The sequence below is a fragment of the Vigna radiata genome, chromosome 3 (assembly GCF_000741045.1).
Source record: "Vigna radiata var. radiata cultivar VC1973A chromosome 3, Vradiata_ver6, whole genome shotgun sequence".
NCBI lineage: Eukaryota > Viridiplantae > Streptophyta > Magnoliopsida > Fabales > Fabaceae > Vigna > Vigna radiata.
In genome coordinates this window covers 763,896-785,860 of record NC_028353.1, presented here as the reverse complement: position 1 = coordinate 785,860, position 21,965 = coordinate 763,896, and the positions used below count along the sequence as shown (strand labels likewise).

At 33.1% G+C, this 21,965-nt stretch overlaps 4 protein-coding genes across 4 annotated transcripts; 1 reads left to right on the top strand and 3 right to left on the bottom strand.

The window, feature by feature from the left end:
• The first annotated feature begins 852 nt into the window (after nt 1-852).
• Nucleotides 853-3,673, top strand: LOC106757056 (indole-3-acetic acid-amido synthetase GH3.4). The gene is made up of 3 exons (XM_014639638.2): nt 853-1,216; nt 2,134-2,247; nt 2,322-3,673. The coding sequence occupies exons 1-3, from the start codon at nt 936-938 to the stop codon at nt 3,652-3,654; spliced, it is 1,728 nt and encodes a 575-aa protein (XP_014495124.1). The 5' UTR covers nt 853-935; the 3' UTR covers nt 3,655-3,673.
• Nucleotides 3,674-3,814: 141 nt separating this feature from the next.
• LOC106757057 (sugar transporter ERD6-like 7) lies at nt 3,815-7,908 on the bottom strand. The gene is made up of 18 exons (XM_014639639.2): nt 7,634-7,908; nt 7,360-7,422; nt 6,916-7,005; nt 6,777-6,836; nt 6,626-6,691; nt 6,449-6,514; nt 6,217-6,292; nt 6,026-6,090; nt 5,839-5,931; nt 5,655-5,735; nt 5,398-5,482; nt 5,136-5,179; nt 4,950-5,012; nt 4,788-4,847; nt 4,665-4,718; nt 4,518-4,577; nt 4,328-4,442; nt 3,815-4,171 (listed from the first exon to the last, which is right to left on the bottom strand). The coding sequence occupies exons 1-18, from the start codon at nt 7,793-7,795 to the stop codon at nt 4,056-4,058; spliced, it is 1,419 nt and encodes a 472-aa protein (XP_014495125.1). The 5' UTR covers nt 7,796-7,908; the 3' UTR covers nt 3,815-4,055.
• Nucleotides 7,909-9,524: 1,616 nt separating this feature from the next.
• LOC106757175 (sugar transporter ERD6-like 7) lies at nt 9,525-13,305 on the bottom strand. Its single transcript, XM_014639787.2, has 18 exons — nt 13,007-13,305; nt 12,847-12,909; nt 12,577-12,666; nt 12,436-12,495; nt 12,279-12,344; nt 12,122-12,187; nt 11,938-12,013; nt 11,738-11,802; nt 11,552-11,644; nt 11,366-11,446; nt 10,956-11,040; nt 10,738-10,781; nt 10,592-10,654; nt 10,431-10,490; nt 10,298-10,351; nt 10,142-10,201; nt 9,923-10,037; nt 9,525-9,809 (listed from the first exon to the last, which is right to left on the bottom strand). The coding sequence occupies exons 1-18, from the start codon at nt 13,169-13,171 to the stop codon at nt 9,694-9,696; spliced, it is 1,422 nt and encodes a 473-aa protein (XP_014495273.1). The 5' UTR covers nt 13,172-13,305; the 3' UTR covers nt 9,525-9,693.
• Nucleotides 13,306-18,375: 5,070 nt separating this feature from the next.
• LOC106756751 (probable LRR receptor-like serine/threonine-protein kinase RKF3) lies at nt 18,376-20,791 on the bottom strand. Its single transcript, XM_014639312.2, has one exon. It carries the CDS (start codon nt 20,585-20,587, stop codon nt 18,914-18,916), a length of 1,674 nt encoding a protein of 557 aa, XP_014494798.1. The 5' UTR covers nt 20,588-20,791; the 3' UTR covers nt 18,376-18,913.
• Nucleotides 20,792-21,965: the final 1,174 nt, after the last annotated feature.

Below are 21,965 nucleotides of genomic sequence, written 5' to 3'. Positions count from 1 at the left end.
ACATATATACACACACACACACACACACACACACATATATAACTACACACACACACACACATATATAACTACACACACACACACACACACAACACTACACACACACATATATAACTTTTTTAACTAATTTTATTTACAAAAATTATTAAAACAACTAAATTTTAATTTAATAAAATAAAATAACATAAAAAAGTCGAAGTGTCTTCACATTATAAATTTATAATTAATTAAATTTAAATTTTTTCATAAATTTTTATCAATGTATTCAAATTTTTTATATTTTGTAATTAAAGTTTATAAATAAATAGACTATTAATAATTTTTTAATAGAGTATTTTTTATAAAAATTACTTTTTGTTTTACATTAATATATTATATAATTTTGTAATTCTTAACCATAAAAAAATAAATAAATAAAAACATAAATCATGATAAGATAAAATTAAAAAATTAAATAATAAAAAAATAATTAAAAAAATAAAACTTTTAAATATTTAATAAGTTAACAAAATCTTATAAAAGTTAATTAAAAATATTGAAATTCAGTTTAGTTGAAATTTAATTGGGTGGTAACTTTATGGGAAACGCAAGTAGTTTTAGAATCTAATATGAAACCATCATAGAAAGATATATGATTGCTTTTGAAAAACTCTTACCCGATAAGATGATTGGGCCGATGAAGTTGCAAGAGAATTATGCGTCAGCTTGACCGCAACGCTTTGACTCTGTCTCTATCATCATTGGCGTCGTCCAAATCACGAGCAGACAGCGCAGAAGCACACAACATTAAATAAATAAAACCTTTTAAAACCGTGTCACGTTGTCCAAAGTCAAAACTCGACAAAGCCATAACCCAACCGAACCAAAGAAACGGCTCAAGAGTCCCACAAAGGGTTGATTCCCAACAAACATCATAGCAGAAACCAAAGCAAAACATGATGACAGACGACGAACTGTTACAGAAACTTGAAGACTTAACCATCAACGCCCACCATCACCAGTTGGAGACTCTCCGTTCGATCCTTCTTCACAATGCCACCGTGCGCTATCTTCAACCCTTCTTCAAGAACGCTCCTCTTCCTCTTGATCACTCCACTTTCACACGTCTCCTGCCTCTCTCTTCTTATCAAGATTACGTTCACTACATTAACCTCATGGCAGATGGAAAAGATGACCCCTTTCTCTCCGTTGACCCTCTCCGTTGCTTCTTTTACAGGTTGCTCAATCCCTTTTTTCTTTCCTCCTTCAGATCGCATCATCAATCATCATCTCTCACTCTTCCATTTTCGTTCTTTCTTTTGGCATTCTTGGAATTAGAGATGTCTCTTTATATTAATCATTCACAGTATTACATATCGTTTAAAAGTTGTGCATTCAAGACGAGTGAAGGTTTTTTATTCCTCGGTTTTACTGATCATGATAGATTTCCTTTGAAATATTCACCGATTTTATTAGATTTTTTCTAGTCACGGATTAAATTAAAGGGTGTCACCTTCCACTTACATCAATCAAATATTAGGATTCTTAATTTTAAAAGGGAGAACTTTCTGTCATTGGTGGTGACCCAGTGACCCCCCACAGGAATTTTGTATCTTTTTATAATTTTTTTTATTTAAAATGAAATTTATTTGCTGAAAAGGAGTGGAATAACATATGTTGGTACCACTCTTTTTTTAAAAAAATGTGAAATTTTCAATTTATTTCATGATTTGAATAAAACATTAAATTTCATTTTTTCTCAATATGATTTCTTTTGTAATTAAAAATAAAAACAAACTTAAAAACTTTTGCTTTTACCTATTTAGAATTTTTTCATGGATAATGATACTTTCACATTCAAATTCTAATAAATTTTTGATACTGAATATGTGTCATAAGTCAATTGGTCTGTGTGTTTAATGTTTAAAAAAATTGAAACATATGCACCAATTGATTTATGACACGTGTCCAGTGTCAAAAATTTGTTAGAATTTGGGTGTGAAATATCTTTATCCTTTTCTCATATTGAAGAAACAAACTTAGGATTCACCCTCGAGCATTCCTTACACCAACTTCTGTGTGGTTTTTGTACGTTTTAATGCTTTTGGGGCACTTAAATTTGTTGGTAATCGTGGTCTTAATTTTCTTCCTCAGTTCGGGAACAAGTTCGAGCACCACGAGACCGAAATTGATCCCTTACTTCGATTCAAGCCTTTCTAAAGCTGCCTCCTTTATTGGTCACCGAGGCAGTATTGCTGTTCGACAAAGGTGAATCAATCAAATAGTTCTAATTGAAGAATATAAAAAGTTTGTTGAACACTGAGGTTCAAAATTCCTTGCAGGGTATTCCCTCCTAGACCTGAAGTGAACAAGATCCTATGGTTTCTCTATGCTGACGATACAACTACTACTAAATGTGGCTTGAAAGTCATGGCTGCTTCCACATACCCTTTGCAAAGTGGTAATGCTACCCCTCAGCAACTTGCTGCTTTTTCCAGTCCCCTAGAAGTGATTCTTGGATCTCATGTTGAGCATCAAATGTACTGCCACCTTCTATGTGGCCTCAGGAATCTTGATGTTATAGATGGAATCACAACCCCTTATGCTATAGGCTTGATCAAAGCATTTGGTCTTCTGGAGTCCAAGTGGGGGCAACTGTGTGATGATCTTGACCATGGATTTCCGTGTAATGAAATTTCTGAGGGGGCAATGAGGGAAGCTGTGACTAAGACACTTGGTGGACCTCAGCCACAACTGGCAAATAGAATAAGATTAATCTGTGAAGGTAACAACTGGGGTGGAATTGTGTGTAGATTGTGGCCAAACACTCGTTATATCAGGTGTGTTACCACTGGAAGCATGAAGCAATACTACCAAAAGCTCAAATACTATGCAGGAGAGGTACCTATTTTAGGAGGAGATTACTTTGCTTCAGAATGCTGTGTTGGTTTAAATTTGGACATGATGCAACCCCCTGAGACAACACGGTTTGTGATATTTCCAACTTTTGCCTACTTTGAGTTTCTTCCATTTAACATGAATGAGGACAATGTTAGCAAAGAAACAGTGGACCTTTGCAGTGTGGAGGTTGGGAAGATGTATGAAGTGGTTGTTACTACTTACAGAGGATTTTATCGCTACCGTTTGGGCGATATAGTGAGAGTTGTTGGTTTCCATAACTCATCTCCAGAAGTGGAGTATGTGATGAGAGCACCTAAAAATCCTGCTGAGATTGTGACTGAGAAAGACTTGATTTCAGCTGTTGAAAATTTTCAACTTTCACTTAGAGATGCTATGAATATTGAGATTGTTGAGTATGCAAGTTTCTTGGACCAGGGGTCACTGCAGAAACAGTTGAAGGTATTTGTGGAAGTTCAAGATGCATCTAATTTTCTGGAGGACAAGCTAGAGGAATCAATTAAAGTTTTTAGAAGTTGTATGTCCACTCTCGAGAGTGGCTTGGGAGCTATATACAAGGTGCAGAGGGATAAAGGTAAACTAAGAAATTTACTGTTGTTCATAGTAAGGTCTGGAGCTTTTGATCAATTATCAGACTTAGCCATTCATAATGGAACATCAGCTAGTCAATATAAACCACCCAAGATTATAAGGAATCATGAAGTTGTCAAACTCTTGGAAAATTTAGCCATCGTGACAGTGTCGTTTGATGGTTAATAATACTTAGAGAATGGAATGACTACCAATGGTTTGTTGATTTCAATCTGATTACGTATAGATAGGTGTAATTGAATGATTAGCTAATGCATATTTTCAAGAGGTTAATAGTAATAGATTTGAGTTCTTAGCTTTTTGAATGCCATAATAAAATCGTTTATTTTTCCTCCTTATGGAGCTAAAGTGCGACTGTAAATTTTACATTACTGCCTTTGGATATACATTTCATGAATGAATGACATTAAGAAAACAATTAAAAATATACACCATGAGAAAGAATCATCAACACAGAAGCAAACCTACGACAAATTATATGACTAGTGATTATTCAATCATCAAATTATCGATCTTCTTCGTTCTCTGCCGTACACTGTTCTGCAAATCACAAAAACTCAAGCTTCTTATGAGTTAATTGCTGCTTGTAATTGTTCCAAGCTTTTCCCCTTGGTTTCTGGCACCGCAAAAATTATAAATGATATAGCCAATGCATTAATTGCTGCATAAAGAATGAAGGTACCTGCAAATCGTACACAAGTGAATTTACTAGTTATACCCGTTACCTGAACTCCAATCTTCTACAATTATTCCCAAGTGATAAACCAATTATCATACAAATAGTGATCATTACGCCTTTAAGTGAATAATCCTAAAACTAATGACTTGTATTCATTACCATAAGAACTCCAGCTCATGAGAAAGTTGAAAGTATAGGAACATAACCATGCACCAAACCAGTTCGTTAATGTCGCCAAACTTCCAGCTTGCCCTTTAATATTGACAGGAAATATCTGTAACCAAAAGGTGAAGTCATAGTAACAGAGATAATGTTTTATAAGGGGAGAATTTATATTGTAGACAAGTACCTCGGACATCACAACCCATGGAATTGCTCCCATTCCTATTGAGAATGATCCTATGTAGACCTAATATCACCAAAGGAAATATTAATGTGAAATGGAGAATGAGTTAATATTTATGAGACGTTGAGAAAGGAATACTAATGGTCATACCAGTATGCCTATTAATGCAAGTGCTGGAACAGCTGCAACACCCACCTCGTAGACCTGTTTCAACAAGAATATCACTTTCACATTAAAAACCAGAGGCTATAGGGTTCTCAATTTGGAATATACCTTGAGATAGAATGCAACTGCTAAAAATGCACACCCTGCAACCAATCCCGTTCCGGATAACTAAAATGAAACAGGAACGAACAATAAGAATATGATACACATAAGGGATCTTTATAAGCAAAGGAAAGTTTTATGATAAACTGTTTTGTGCTTTGAGTTTACTAGAAGTAGGGGCTTCCTCCCAGTTTTATCGATTAAGACAGCTCCAAGACCTGTGACAACAACCTGCAAAAGAAAAAAAAATATGAAAAACAATGAATCGGTTTGGGACTACGAAGTTAGTATCTCAATCCTTTCGCATAAACAAAGATTAGATTTTCAAAGAGCAACCAGGTTAAAATTAAGAACCTGAAGGCAAGCATATGATATAGTTCCGATGGCGGGAGAAAATCCTGACAAAAATCCACAAACATTCGATGCCACAAAATAAAATTAGAATGCCTATTGAAATTTACTTAATTATTTCAAATATACTTTCAATGGGAACTGTGACAATGATTTATGGATCAGATGGAAATTGTGATGCGCAAGAATAGATGATGGTGTCATGAACTGGAATGCTGACACTGAACAAAGCGTACTACTGTGATGATTACAGCAATATACTTACCTGCTAGTTCAAAAATACTGCTGGTATAAAAGCAAATTCCATTGATTCCTCCAAACTGCTGGCAGACCATTAGGCCTATTCCTATCTGGTCATTGACGTATAAAAAATAGTTATAAAAAATTATTTTTTACTTCATTTATTTTCACCCCTAGACCTCGTCTATCAAAAAGCCTTGCGGAAAGTGAAGCTAAGTTTTAGATACATTGTTCAAAAAGGAAAAAGAAAGAAACTTTCAAAATGTTAGAAGGTATAGTTACAGTGACTGAGCGCAAATATCTTCTGTGAAACAATTCCAGTAGCCTAGATTTTGGGAGCTGCTCCAAAGCAGTTATGTATTCCTGTGTGCCAATGACATACAACCACTTAAACACGGTATCTTAAGAATGCTTTGTCTTCAACATTGAAGCAAAGGCACGGAGTTATATCTAAAAGTGTATGAACCTGAACTTCCTCTGCCTCCTCTGATATATCAGCATCTTTGCCACGAAGTATTTGCAGTGCTGCCTCAAAATCTTTTTGACGTCCTCTCTTCGCCTGCAGCAATTTTTTGGTTAGAACTCTCCGTGTTGTTTAAACCACCACGCGTTTTCCTCTTACAAAAGCATGAATTTGTAAATTGGTTTCTTACTAGCCATCTCGGAGACTCTGGAATTATAAACAGACCCAGTAGCAATACAGAAGTGGGAATTAGGCCTACAATTGCAAACACTTAGTTAGTTTTCCAGCAAAGTATATCAGTTAATTTCTAATTTTATAGTTTTTTTTCTTTTCTGCCCATACCAATATCATTAGAACTATATTTAAATAGGTAAGACTCACCAGTCAAAGCTAAAGCTCTCCACGAAAGTACATTTCCAATGGTGAATGCCACTGACACAGCAGCAACGACCATGAACTACAAGGCGAAATGGAAAACAATACTTAGGTTCTTTGTTAATTTTATCGCATACTGTTTAGTACAGATTCAATCAGTTTACTGAAGATACACTAGTACACACATATATATAAATCCAGTGTTTTCAGCTTTACAAAAGTTGCTGTTGAGATCTACCTGATTTAAGGTAGTCAGTGTCCCTCGGAGTTCTTTAGGTGCTATTTCTGCTATAAAGACAGGAACCTTGTACAATCCATCCCACATATGGTAAATATTAGTATTTTGAGCATGCAAGTGTCTGAAACAAAATCTTATGCATTAAGTTGTTTTTTGGAGAGTAGAACTATAACCAACCACATATGAAAAAACTCCCATTCCATATCCTGTTGCTAGCCTCCCAATGTCCAGAGGCACTGGACCCTGTAAAGCAAGAAAAAAGTTCTGGTGGGTTGTAATTCTTGGACCATAGTTATGGCAAAACATGTACAAGTTTAGTGGTAAGAACCTGAGAAAAGTAAATAGCAAGCCAGCCCCCGACACAGAATGCACTTGACACTCTCATTGCCTGCAGATGTTCCAAAATCAACTTTTTCACACCTGAACTGGTTAATCCCAAACAAGCATCGTAATTTCCCAGAACTTACTCCTTTTCGTCCAAGGAAATCAGCAATAGGCCCACTTGTTATTGCGCCAACCATCGCACCAAAAGTCAAGATTGAGCCAAACAAGGAGTACTACATACAATCACAGTACAAGAGAAGACAGAAAATTATATCAAATCCTGGGAAAGTCTGCTGGCACAGGCATCAAGATCCATAATGAAAGGGAATATATTTGAGTACATAATATTCGAAGCCAATCAAACTATAATTAGATCACTAACATATTCATTTTAGCTCTAGTTAGATGAGTTCGATGCTCTCAGAAAGTTGTAGTTAGATCACTAACATATTCATCTTAATATTCTTAATCCTATCAGTCTTTCGCCATCTTTAAGCTTGCTGAAAGAGTAGTCGCTATTGAACATTTTCAAGTTTTCTTCCCATGATCCCACTAATCCTAAAAAATGGTGAATAAAGCAGGCTTACCTCTGCCAAAGACAGGTTGAAATCCTTCCTGATAGCATCTTGAGTGGGAGATGAATATCCAGCCTGAAAACAGACACATGATCATTCCACATGGAAACATAGCAGTCAATCAAACTATAATTTTTCTGTTCTCAGACTTTTTTTTCATCTGTCTTTGCAATGAAAGCCGCAAAAGTGCTTCCGTTTAGGATTTCAACTTTACAACATCCTCTTTACAGGGAAGAACAAGTGTTATTTGTCTTACATAGAGTTCAACTACAAACTAAACACTTACACAAGTACCAAACTCATAAGAACCACACACTGCAACGAATGTACAAAAATAAAGCATCCATGGATGCCCTTTGCTTGCATGGACCAACTGATGGTCCGGTTTCTCCACCAGTGGCTCTCTGATTCCTTTCTGCACGCCTTCCTCCACAACTTTGAACTCCATGCTCACTTCTATGTGTAATCAGTTACTGATTCCCTAGTATATATGTTGATGGAGTATTTATAGCAGAAAAAGCAGATCCATATGCAACTAAGCATGTTGTTTTTAGTCTTATCTCATTGATATAATTGTGTCATGTAAAGTGACCTTCATTTTATTTTTATAAATAAATGACCAAAAGAATGGAAAAGAATGATTTTATTTTCATGAATAACTTGTTTCGGTTTTAGGATCAAGCATTTTCACAAACACTCTCTTAAATTTTCTTTCAAGTTAGCTTAGATTGTCCTAAACATTTTTAATCTCAATCAAGTTTTAAATTGTGTGGTTTAACTTTTAAATTAACGATTAATTTGATCAGATCATAATAAAATCATAAATTCGTAATAAATTTAATTTAAAAATTTTACATCGATTAAAAATAAAACTAATTTATAATATATAAATAGATATAAACCTATTCCTATACACATTGAAAGTATATTTATTGCTTGTTATACAGCAGGCAGGGGAAGTAGTATACCAGACTAGTCTGGCACTTAAATGGCATTAATATTCAAACTACTCGATCTAGATTTCATGTTTTTGGATGGACGTGGGAGCTTCACTTACCCATCTAACTTGTTGACACCACAATTTACAAAGTTCATTACAAAATATCTGCAAAATTTATTACTTTAAAGGTGTCAATGTGGTGGGCAATGATTGCGTAGCCGTCTTCAACTAGTCTAAGGTTTGGTGACTGCGGAAGAGACTATTACTTACCTAAATGAACTTCATCTGTTCATGAGTTAAAAACGAGATGTCTCGGTATCATGATAAGTGCTTATGACACTTTAAGAGTGAATTCATCATGTGATAATTTAGGCTATTTTTTGATGAAAGTTCAGAAAATATCTTTGTGAATAAACTCATTTGCGAATCCTAATACACAAAACACAAAAAAAAAAAAAAAAAAAAAAAAAAAAAAATTGTTTTGGAAGTAGTAGTTTTCAATTCTCTGAAATTCAAAGATATACTTCAGCTTTAAGATTTTGCGTTTACATCTAAATAATGATTAAATATATTTTTATATTTATACAAAAGATATTAAAAAAGTATAAATATAAGAAATTCTTATATTTATACTCCATGATTCTAACATTGAATTATGTTACAATGTAGTTCTTTACTTTGAAATTTTTATTTGGGTGAAGGGTGAGATTTTCAAACATTTCAACCGTGTAATCATCTTCCATAGCTTATCATAAATCTAACTTTTAGATAATTTTGCATTATTTATCGTCCACAGATCAAAAGTTTCACATCTAAGAATGAAATAGTCTTGTAAGAAATTTGTTTCACCTTCCATTTAAGAGATATGTAAGAAAAATCAGATAATACTTTTGGACGTTGGATTTTGAAAATATATTTTTTATAAAAACAAATATACGAAGGATCTCGTGATTTATTTTTTTAACTTTCTAAATCTAAATATTAAATATGATTTGATCTTCATATAAAAAATTTAAAAAAAATCTAAAAAAGTAATTTAAACGAGAAAGATATTGAGTAAATATTTTCTTCACTTCTATCAAACTGGTGTAAAGAAAAAAAAAAGTATACATTTGTTGTTTTCAGTTTATCTTGTAAATTAATTACTAGTGAGCCACGTCTTTTTAATAAAGTTGACCTGCTATTTTTAATGCTAGATTTTGCTGTTCTTTTCGGAGATAAAATGCAACTGGAAAACTTTAATTAATGTCTGGAATTTATTTTCTGAATCATTGGCATTAAGAACAAATTCAATCGTCATCACAGAATCAAACTATTACGACAAAAAATATGCCTAGTGATGATTCAATCGTTAAACTTTTCATTTCCAACTCACGGTTATGCAAATCACCACCAAACTTCTGCTTCTATGAGTTAATGGCTGCTTGTAATTGTTCCAAGCTCTTGCCTTTCGTTTCGGGCACCACAACAATTATAAATAATATAGCGAATGCATTAATTCCTGCATAAAGAATGAAGGTACCTGCAAATCGTACACGCAAGTGAATTCGTTCGTTCTATAAGTTTCATGAACTTCAATATATTCTACGATTACACTGCACTGCACCCTTAATTGAAATAAATCTGAATATTTACCATAGGAGCTCCAGCTGATGAGGAAGTTGAAAGTGTAGGAGCATAACCATGAACCAAACCAGTTCGTTAATGTGGCCACGCTTCCTGCCACCCCTTTAATATTCACAGGAAATATCTGTAACCGAAGGTAATATTTGAGTAAGTTTTTGCTAAAAATTAAGTCTTGCTGATTCCAGTAACAAAAATGAATTTTTATGTAAGCTGGCTTTGAAAGAAGACCTCGGACATCAAAACCCATGGAATTGCTCCCATTCCTATTGAAAATGATCCTACGTAGACCTAATATCACCAAAATGGAGGATGAGTTCATATCTCAGAAACATGCAATATAGCAGCATTATTCTGTGACTGCAAGTGAAATGGTGATGATCATACCAGTACGCCTGTGACTGCAAGTGCTGGAACTGCCGCAACACCCACCTCGTGGACCTAATTCACACAAGGATATCACCTTCAAATAATTACAGGATTAAAAACCAGAAGCTATAGGGTTCGTGTTGAGATGTACCTTGAGATAGAATGCAACTGCTGCAAATATGCATCCTGCCACCAATCCTGATGCCGATAACTAAAATGTAACCATGAAATAACATGAAGAATGTTATGCACAAGAAGACCTTTAAAAGAAAATGAAAGTTTGAAGATAAACTGTTTGTTCGTTGGATTTACTAGAAGAAGGGGCTTCCTTCCAGCTTTATCTATGAAGGCTGCTCCAAGACCTGTGACCACAACCTGCAAGAGGAAAATTTTGAGTTGATTTTCGGTAAACAATATCTGATTTTACATGAGCTAGTGATTAAGTTAAAAACACGAACCTGAAGGCACGCATATGATATTGTCCCAATGGCGGGAGAAAATCCTGACGTAAAATCCACAAATATTCATTGCCAAAATCTTAAAATTGAATGCTTCATGGGCTATGTGGAAGTGAGTTATAGGTTAATGGAAATGATGATGCAGAAGAATGTACGATGGTGGGCATAGACTTTGAACCAAAAACATTGTGATTACCGCAATTCTCATTAGCACGCACCTGCTTGGTCAAAAATACTGCTGACATAAAAGCAAACACCATTGATGCCCCCAAGCTGCTGGAAGATCATAAGGCCTATTCCAATCTGGCCATTGATATATAAAACAAGATATAAGTGTATTTTTACTGTGTACATAGGTTCATGAAAAATGAGAAGATGAAAATTTTGAACGAAATTAATTTCAAACATGTTTGACACAACAAAAGCATAAAAAGGTTGAAAAGACACTGCTCGTCATCTTAATTCTTTGAAAATCATTTTAAGCTCATTTTGTTTTTCATCCCAATACCTAGTCTACCAAACTAAACACATCCTTAAAGAAAGAGAAGCAATATTTTAGAGGCATTATCTAAAATGAAAAAGAAATCATGTTTGATTAAAAAGTTAGAATGATGAGAGTTATACTTACAGTTAAAGAGCGCAAATATCTTCGATGAAACAACTCCAGCAGACTGGATTTTGGAAGCTGCTCCAATGTAGTTATATAGTCCTGTGTGGCAATGACAAATGCACTACTTAAACACAGTATCTTATAGCATTTCACTTTGAAGCAAAGGCGCCGAATTATATCTAAAACTAGCTACAGTAAAGGAACCTGAATTTCCTCTGCCTCCTCAGATATATCAGTATCTTTTCCACGAAGTATTTGCAGTGCTGCCACAAAATCTTTTTGGCGTCCTCTCTTGGCCTGAAATAATTGTGTAGTTTTTACTCTAGTTGTTATGCAAACCACTGCTCATTACCCTCTTAAAGAACTTGCATAGTTAAAATGATTTCTTACCAACCATCTCGGAGACTCCGGAATGAAAAACAGACCCAAAAGCAATATAGCAGAGGGAATGATGCCTTCAAGTGCAAACAGTTAATTAACTCTCCAGCAAAGTTTACTTAAGTTCTATGGTGAATCACAAATTAGAAAGCGAACCAACTAACGTTGTCTGTTCCTCCCATACCCTTTAAATTCAAATAGGGAACACTCACCAGTTAAAGCTAAAGCCCTCCATGAAAGTACATTTCCAATTATGAACGACACTGACACACCAGAAACAATCATGAACTGCAAGGAGAAATTTAAACAGAACTTAGAAGTCTTTGTTACTTTTATTTCATACTGTTTAAAACAGATTCAATCAGTTCATTATGTTGTGTTGTCTAAGAAATCTACCTGATTTAAGGTAGTCAGAGTCCCACGGAGTTCTTTTGGTGCAATTTCTGCTATGAAGACAGGAACCTTGACAATACATCACGTATATGGTGAGTTTTTAGCAATTTGAAAATGAAACGAAATTCTGTTAATTTAGTTTTGGGTGAGGAGAACCAACCACATATGAAAAAACTCCCATTCCATACCCTGTTGCTATCCTCGCAATGTCCAAAGGAAGTGGGCCCTGTATAAAAGGAAAAAACAAAGTTGTGTTAGGGTTATTATCCTTGTAGAACAGTTATGGCAAAACATGGTACAAGTTTAGTTGTAAGAACCTCAGCAAAGTAAATCATAAGCCAGCCTCCAACACAGAAAACACTGGACACTCTCATTGCCTGCATATTCGGAAATCAACCCGAAATAAAAATAGTTAACAAGTTATTCCCAAACAACTATCATAATTTCCCTCAACTTACCCCTTTACGTCCAATAAAATCAGCAATAGGTCCACAAGTTATTGCACCAACCATTGCCCCAAAAGACAAGATGGAGCCAAACAAGGAGTACTGAACAAAACACCAAAGAAAACAAGATCAAATCCAGGTCCAGTTTGCTACCATAGACATCAAAATCCAGCCAAGCAAACATTTTAGATCAGCTGAGCATGATAGAAAATTGTATATATCACTTTCAATTTATTTCCCATCATTTCACTAATCCTAAAGTGTTAATAACTACAGGCATACCTCTGCCAAAGACAGACCGAGATCCCTTGTGATAGCATCTTGAGTGGGAGATGAATATCCAACCTGAAAATAGAATAGTAATCATTCCACAGAGAGTTAAACTTTATGTGACAAATGTTATTTGTGGCACACAGAGTTAAACTATAAACCAAACACCTACACATGTTCCGAATTCATAAGATCCCCAGACAGCAACAAATGTACTAAAGTAAACCATCCATGGATGCCCTTTGGTTGCTTGGACAACATTGTCCTTCTGTTCACCCACAAGTGGCTCTCTTATTCCATTCAGCGTGCCATCTTCCACATCTTCTTTAATCGCCATGTTCACTTCTATCCTTCTATCCCTGATCACTTCCTAGTTCAACTCCCTGGTCCATATATAAGGAAAGAAAAAGAGAAACGCATGTGATCATTCTGTTATGGAAGTTACAGAACATTTTTCCCCTTATTAACATAAGGGATAGAAGTTAAAAGACAGCAAGCATTGTCCCACACAAAAATCGAATAACTTGAATTTATATGTTGTGTCTTTTGGAGGGACGTGGGATTTAAACCTACCCTTCAAAGATATGGACAAAACAGCGTACTAAATTCAACATAAAAATTTGGAAAATCGTAATTTTTAGGCTGTATATATCTTGACAATAATTGAGTAAGCGCTTTAATTTCATGTGTGTCTAATTTTCTTTTTGAAAGAGACAGTGACTAGGGCAACTAACTTCATTCATTCATGAGAAAAGAAATGCGATGTCTTCATCTGAATTCTTGATCATGATAAGTATTGCCAGCGATCATTTAAGTTCTTTGGATATATAGCCACGTGAAAAAAGATTTTTCAAATAGAGTAATAATACAAGTTATGAAAGAAAAATATATCTTTCCAGTTTATTTAATTTTTTTTTCACAAATTTATAACTTTTATTTTAAACTTTAATTGATTGAATTTTCATTTTTATCTTAAAAAAGTTTTACTTTTACTCTCTCAAATTCAAAATATATCTTTATAAACAATTGTTGAAATTCATTCCCCCAATGGTTGCTTTTACAGTATTTTACATCAATGTAAAATACGGCTAATATGGATTATATTTATTATTATTAAATATTATTAATAAATACAAAATAATATTAATTACTCAAAAATAAACATTATCCATTACTTAATACCTCTAATAAAAAAATATAAATTGTATTAAATTATTAATCATTAATGGAAATTAGGTTTTACTTGTTAAATGATTGAACATATTTTTTCTCAATATACTTTTTTTAAAAAATAAATCCTAAAAAAACATAACCGCGTTTTGTTTATTTACCTTAATAGACAAACTTATTAATCATGTTCAGAATACAGATCCAGATCCAAACGTAGTACACAGAATCCGATGTTGACTTGACTTCTATTAATTTTTGCAGAATGAAAAGATTGATAATACGGATAAGAAACTTTTACGTTACACAATATAAAAATAAAATAATAATAAAAAAGAAAAATTTTGATATAAGAAATTTATGTATATTAAAGTATTATTTTTTAAATAAAAAGAAAACAAAAATAGGAGAGCATAACTAAGTAATTAATACAATTTAAAATATTTCTATTTTTATTTTGTTAGATTCAAGGAACAAATTAAATTAAAAATATGTTAAAATAATATTGGTGTTATTTGATTTAGTTTTAATATAAATTTTTATTAGATTGATTTTAGAATTTAGCAAAAGAGAACAAAAGAAAAAAAAAAGTATATTACATTATAATATTTAACCCCAAAATTAAAATAAATATTTAAAAATGCATAAGGAAGTATAAAACTCTTATTAATATAAAGTAGTTTAAATAATATTAATTCCAGTTTAACATTTGTTCAATAAAATTAAATAGTATTTTTAATAAAACTTGAAATTTAACTGTTATAAGATTAAAACTATCATTGCAGTTGAAAAAATTATTTTAAATATGGAAAAAATGTGTATTTAAAAAGTAAATTAAATTTATAATCAATAAGCATTTAATTGGTATGAAAAAACTATTTAACGTTGAAGAAAATTACTATATACTTATTGAAGCATAATGTATGGAAGTAATAATATTGAAAAACTAATTTAAAAATATATCAAATAATATTTAACAATACAATATTTAAATTCAGAGAGATTTGATATAAGATTAATAGGAATTTCATTATTTTTTTTCTTTAAGTATTGTCCTATGTAAATTTATGATTTGAAAAAAAAATTCAATTTTGCTCTCAAGAATTTCATATTTCATATGTTATGAAAAGTTGTTACAAAATAAATAAATCATTTAAAAAATTGGAAAATTGAAAATTAATTTAACAAATTGTTGAGTTGAAAATACAAAAATGCTTTCTAAATCAAATTCAAGTGCTCACTGTTATTATTATCAAATAGCAACTCATTTCATTAGGAAGTGATCTAATTAGGGAGATGTCTTCATTTACCTTTTTTCGTTTTTCCTAAACAGCATTTTAGTTAACGAAGTTTTAATGAAACAAAATTAATAAAATTTATTGGTTATATCAATGTTATTCTTCATCACTACTTCACAATCTAGGATGTTTAACTTACAAAATAATTCTTAATGAATTCAATTAAAAATGATTACTTATTGACTTAAGATGTCACTTAAAAAATGTCATTCCTCAAGTTAAGAAAAATTATATTTTAATCTAGGATGTTTCACTTAAATGAGTGATCCCTCTCGAGTTAAGTTAGAAGAAAATTCATCTCAACTTTTGTCTAAGATAAGTTAAAAAAACCTTAATCTTAACATGAGATACTTCGATTACAAAAGAGATGCTTCCTAAATTTAAGTTAAAAATGATTATCCATTAATGAACTTACTCCCCACAGTGCATCATTTTATCATAAACATTGATGAACATGTATTAGTGTCATCGAAAAAAAATAACTTAAATAAAAATAGTTAATGAATAAATAACAATTGAAATAACATTACTAAGAAAGAGATATATTATGAGTTTAATAATGTATCGTTCTAATCGTTCGAGGAAGTTGGATAAATTGTCAATAAACCAAACCAAACACATGTGATACTTACTTTGGGTTTATTCAAAAGTGTTGACAATGCACCAAAGCTATTAGGTCCATGAAGTAGGCCCAAGGTGTTTAGAAGATATTGTATCTTGTAAGTATTATATTTTCGGGTAGTTATTGTATTTTTGGACCTAGAGATCTAGGATGTAAAGACTTGGAAGCTATAAATAAGAAAACAACTCCAAAGTTTTGGAACTAGGATTTTTTTTTTACTTAAAGCACTTTTAGTTTTAAATCATATTTTTCACACTTTTTGTTTGTTCCCCAATTTTAAGCCACACAATTCTTGACTGAAACAAATTACATATTTGCATACTATAAGGATCAAAATAAAAAATAATAAACAATATTTTAACTTAACCACGCGGTCACCTATCCGAAGAGATCCAATGACATTGAGGTTTATTCAAATTTTTCTCTTTTTCATCCAAAATATCATAAACCAATATAGGTTTGTCATAATGGAAACATTTTCAAATATCAAAATTTCCTCCACCAAGTGAAATCTCATAAAAGAAAAATAAAAAGGTGACTTAACAAAAATTCTTATTGAAACCCTCTTCGTGTTGATTAATGAAGTATTGTCTCACCTCTAAACTCTCCTTATCAACCATCTCTTTTGCAACTTACTTGACATGATGGAAAGAATCACATTGTTCAAGCTTTTCATAAAGACACAATTCTTAGCCTTTGGTCTCTTTCCATTGTCCTTCGTCAAAAGATACCTCTCTTTCTAAGTAACTTATCATTAGTTAGGTTAGTTCAACTTTAATTATTTACTTTTAGGATTAATTAGTAATTTAGTCTAAATATTTGGATCGATAATTCAATTTTTTTTAATATATATTACTCAATTCAGTCTCTATTTTTTAAATAGACTAATATAGTCCCATATGTTTACACCTTTAGATCGGATAATAATAGAGTAAACCCTAACACATACTTAGCATTTGAAGATTACATGGGGTGAACCTTTATTTATTGAGGTGGAATTTTTTATTTTTTAGGTTAAATTTAATCTCTTTCTCTAAAGTTACCTCCTTCTCTTTCTTAGAATCATATATCTCAAGCCCTAGGACTTCAACTCCACCACTAGTAACACTAATGGCAAAATCAAACCCATTGCCCAAAACATCACAACACTCATAAGCAACCTTTGTGTTTTCCCTCTCATCTTTTTTTTTTTTTCATTCTAATATTTATCGTCATAGTTATAACCTACCAACCACCAAACCCATGGTTGGAGTTCACGCTTGTCTTAACTAACTTTTTCATCCTGTCACAAAATGTCACATTCTTAATTGACTCATTCGTAAAAAGAAATTGATAAAGAATCTTCTTCAAAATAATGAAGGTTTAAGAGGATTTGAATTATTATGATAATTAATTTTTTTTTCAAAATAGTGGAAAAGAAAATGAATTTCAAAAGTAGTATGATATTTATCTAATATGATTTACATTAACTAAAAGAGAGTTTTGAAAACAAGATAATGACATTTACTAAAGTCAAGAAAAAAACATCCAAAGATAACTCAAGAGAAATACATGTCCTGGTACAATAATGCATAAATAAAGACATGTAGAAACATCTTAAATAGTTTTACATGTGCGTAAATTTTATCATTCAAGCATTAGCGCAATCATTCTTTGCTAGTAGAAAAAAAAAACAAAATTTCTATAAAGGAATTTTTCTTTCTATTGAAACAATTTCACTTATAAAGTTTTTCATTTGGAGATACATAAGGAGATTTGGTACCAATGAGTCGTGAAGAAAGATTTGATACCAATGAGTCGTGAACAAATATATATATATATATATATATATATATATATATAAGATCAAAATCTTATATAAGACAATGGATTTATGAGTCTTTCTACAATCTCTTTCTTAAGTGTGAGTCTTTCCAATCGGAACACCTCCCTTTTAAACAAGTATCTAGTGATAACCATTGTTCTACTATTCTATAATATGACATACTTTCCTAAAACGGAAGACTTTTGATACAAAGAAAATTTAATCTTTAGATCCTTCACTTACTTTACATCTAACTTGTTATAATAAAATTTTATTTTTAAAAAAAATACTAAAAGATTTAGTATCAATGAGTAATGAACAAACATATATAAAATATAAAGACACAACTTTTAACTAAAATCCTTAAACTAATGAGTTTATGGATCCTTCTATTTTTATTCTAATATTTTTTTTTTATCAAATGTAAGACTTTCAATTTACCTTTTTGCATATATTATTTGCCAGTTAATATTTTCTGACAATTTTAAAGTTGCAGAAAATTACTTAATATGAATTCAATGAATTAATTTTTTGTGGTTACTTTAAATTGTTAAAAAACACTGGATTGTAATGTTAAACTGGTAGATCAATGAGTATCACATGATCATAATAATTCTTAAGAAGAAAAAAAAAGGTAAAGTCATAATCAATGACAGGCAATAATTGAATTAAGATAGATTTAAAACTTGTTCAGAAGTAAATACCCGACAACTTTAGATCCCAAAAGATTAAGTCCAAAAACTTTCTAAGAACTCAATTTTTCTGATCCATCCCCCCTTGCCTCCAAATTCAGAGGAAGAAAAATGTTACTAAACAACAGACTGAATAATAGAACACAGTCCCCTCTATTATTCCACACGCTTTTATTTCACCTTTTTCCCATCATTCCACAAAATGATATCACACCATTTAATCTGAGTTAGGCACCCAAGATTGACCAAACTTGTCACTGCTGTTAGTCAATCAACTCAGATTAACAAGATGAGGTTGTGATTGGCGATATAGGAGGCAGATTGATCTTGTCAAATGAAACGTGGTATCATTAAAATCTAAAATTGTAATGTACAATGGAAAACATTCCCATATCTCCATTCTCTATCCCCTGCTTCCTTGCTTAAAATAGCAGGTATGGAAACTTTACCATGTGTTGCTAACTGGTTGTTGAATCAGCTCTGCCACCCCCATTTACTACACAGATTTCTCAGTATCAATCTTCCCAGCAACACAAGATAATGAGGACACTGATTCCTCCGTCTCTAGCATTTTAACAACCTGGTCCATTGTTGGCCTAGCATGTAGTTGAGGATGACAACATAGTATAGCAACCAATACATACTTCTCAAGAATTTCTATTGGACCAAGTTCTGGCATACCATCTTCAATAACATCCAAAGCTCTACCATTCCTAACCATTGACCAAGCAAAGTCAGTTACTGCAGAGGGTTGCCCATCAGTGTCAATTTCAAGAGCCCTTTTCCCACTCAAAAGCTCGAGAAGCACAACCCCAAAACTGAACACATCACTTCTCTCAGTCAACTGTCCATACAAAGCATACTCAGGTGCGACATACCCCATGGTTCCAGCCACTCTAGTGCTCATATGGGTTATTCCCTCAGGTTTGAACTTCGCTAACCCAAAATCTGCTACCTTGGCTTCAAATTTGTGGTCCAGAAGTATGTTACTAGCTTTAATATCCCTATGGATGATGGAAGGTTGAGCCCCATAGTGCAAATAAGCCAACCCCCTAGCAGTGCCTAGAGCAATCTTTAGACGAATTGGCCAACTGAGTTTCTGCTTAGCAGAACCAAATAAATGATCATAAACGCTCCCATTCTCCATCAAATCAGTGACAATAATCCTCTGGTGACCCTCTAAGTTAGTTGTAGCAGTACAATATCCTCTTAAGCCAACAAGGTTCACATGCCTAACGCTCGCAATAACCTCAACTTCATGAGTGAAGCTAGGATCCCCAGCAACAGAACAATTCTTAAACCTTTTCAATGCAACCTGAGTCCCATCAACCAGCATCCCTCTATAAACATTCCCATAAGCCCCCTTCCCAATTATGTTATCACCGGCGAAATTCCTAGTAGCCTTTTTAATCTCATCAAAAGTGAACCTAATCAAAGTAGTAGTCTGGTTCACAGAATCCAACCCAGAACTCAAACCCATCTCAGTTTTACAAATAGCCTTATTCTTCTGCTTCAATCTAAAGTAAGCCCAAAAAACACCAAAGACCAACAAGAAGAAGGCCAGCGTACAAAAAGCCGCAATAAGAATGTTTCGACGCTTACCAGTTGAAACCGAAGAAGGAAAATCAGAGTTGAACAGACAATCAGCAGTTCTGGGGTCTTGCAGGTCGGAGAAGGAAGCAGCATAGATAGAAGCAATAGTCTTGCAGTCAGTGGTATTGTCCGTGAGATGGGAATCCAAGTTGGACAAAGCTTTGGTGCAGAGAGCACAAGATGAGAGACTGTTTAGAGAATGGTTACAAGTATTCCATACTTGTTTGGCTGAGAGAGGCAAAAGGTCCTCGAATTGGGATTGGTTGGTGATGTTGTTGCAGGAGAGGGAAAAGGAAGAGGAAGGGAGGTTGCAGGAGGAACGAATGTCGTATTGGTGGGTGTGATCTTGGAGAGCGGTCCAGCAGGAGAAGGAGGCGTTGGAAGGAGGGAAGGAACCGGTGCGGTGGAGGTAATCGGATTGAAGAATACGAAGGGATTGGAGGATGTAATGACACCGTGTCTTGGAGTCTGATGAGGGTCTCGAACGGACGAGGTGGAAGTTGAGAGGACAGGAATCGGAGAGGGAAAGCGCAGGGAGAGTGAGGAAGATGGTGACAAGGATCTGGAACAGTGGCATTGGGAGCTTGTGGCTGCGTAACAACCTTTGAGTTTTAGAGCATGATACACAGTTGCTTGTTGCTTCTGTTGTACAATGATATATACAAGAGTGAAGAAAGAAACATAAAAAAACCTCTGAGATTCACAACAATTTCCAAGAACTCGTGCTACTCTCTGTCTCTCAGTCAACAATGTATGCTTTTCGAGGTGGGACCATATTAAAACTCTCTCTCTCTCTCTCTCTCTCTCTCTCTCGCTCTATCTTCGTAGGTTCCCCCTTGTTTGCTCAAACTTACGCTTCTCTTTTTAACGCGTAATAATATGAACCATTTCTTTCTTTGTTTTGAATTCCACTGAAAAGTGACAAGTGACGTTATTTAAATTAAAGACGTCAGAGTAAAAACTTAACAGAAATAAATGAAATTTTTTTAAAAAATATTAAAATCAGAGTTTTTTTTAAATGAAAGGATTAAATTATACATTAGTTTCAAAGAGAGACTAAAATCAAAATCGTCCTAGGGACTAAAAACATATTTAACCCTTAATTTAAATATAACATTTTTAAAATTATTTCCAATTAAATTTTCTACCAATTAAACAAATTTTCTACCAATTAAATTTTTAATTAAATTTTTAAAATTATTTTTAATAATTATTCTAATTTTTTTATTTTTAATAAACACTTTTACAATTAAATATAACATTAACAAATATCATTTTATATTACTTTAATACCTAAGGACATTTTGGTAATCTTCATTTTCTATCAATTAAACAATATTTTTTTAATTGTCACATCAATCAAATCTTACACTAATTTTCACAAACTTCACTTTCAAATCCACTCTCAATTACATTCAAATTCACTCAAGTAAAAACAAAAAAATCACCCTCAAATCCTCTCAAACTCACTCAATCATTCTCTCTCAATCATTCTCCCCCGATCACACCCAAATAAACACTCCCTAATTGTAGAACTGTCAGAATGGGCAACCCGGCTCGACCCGACCCGACCCAGCCCACCACGGGTTGGTCACTTAGTGAGCCAACCCAACCCGACTCATTTATTAACGAGTCAGAACAATCTGAACCCAGCTCGATCCACCACGGGTTGGTGGATAAACGAGTTGGCTGACTAGCCCATTTAATTAGACCTTTTTTTAAATAAAAAAATTACAAACTTTCTATATTCAAATTTAAACAAATTTCACTCCCAAAAAATAATGTTAAATTGAAGACAGTTCAAAATAATAACAAAAAGTACAATATAATTCAAATGTCATAAAAAAAACAAACACAAAAAACATACAAAAATCTGCACCTTAAAGAATTTCAATGAAGAAGTGAGAATGACAACACGATAAATGAGAGCAAGTTCCGTAAGAGTGATTTGTCAG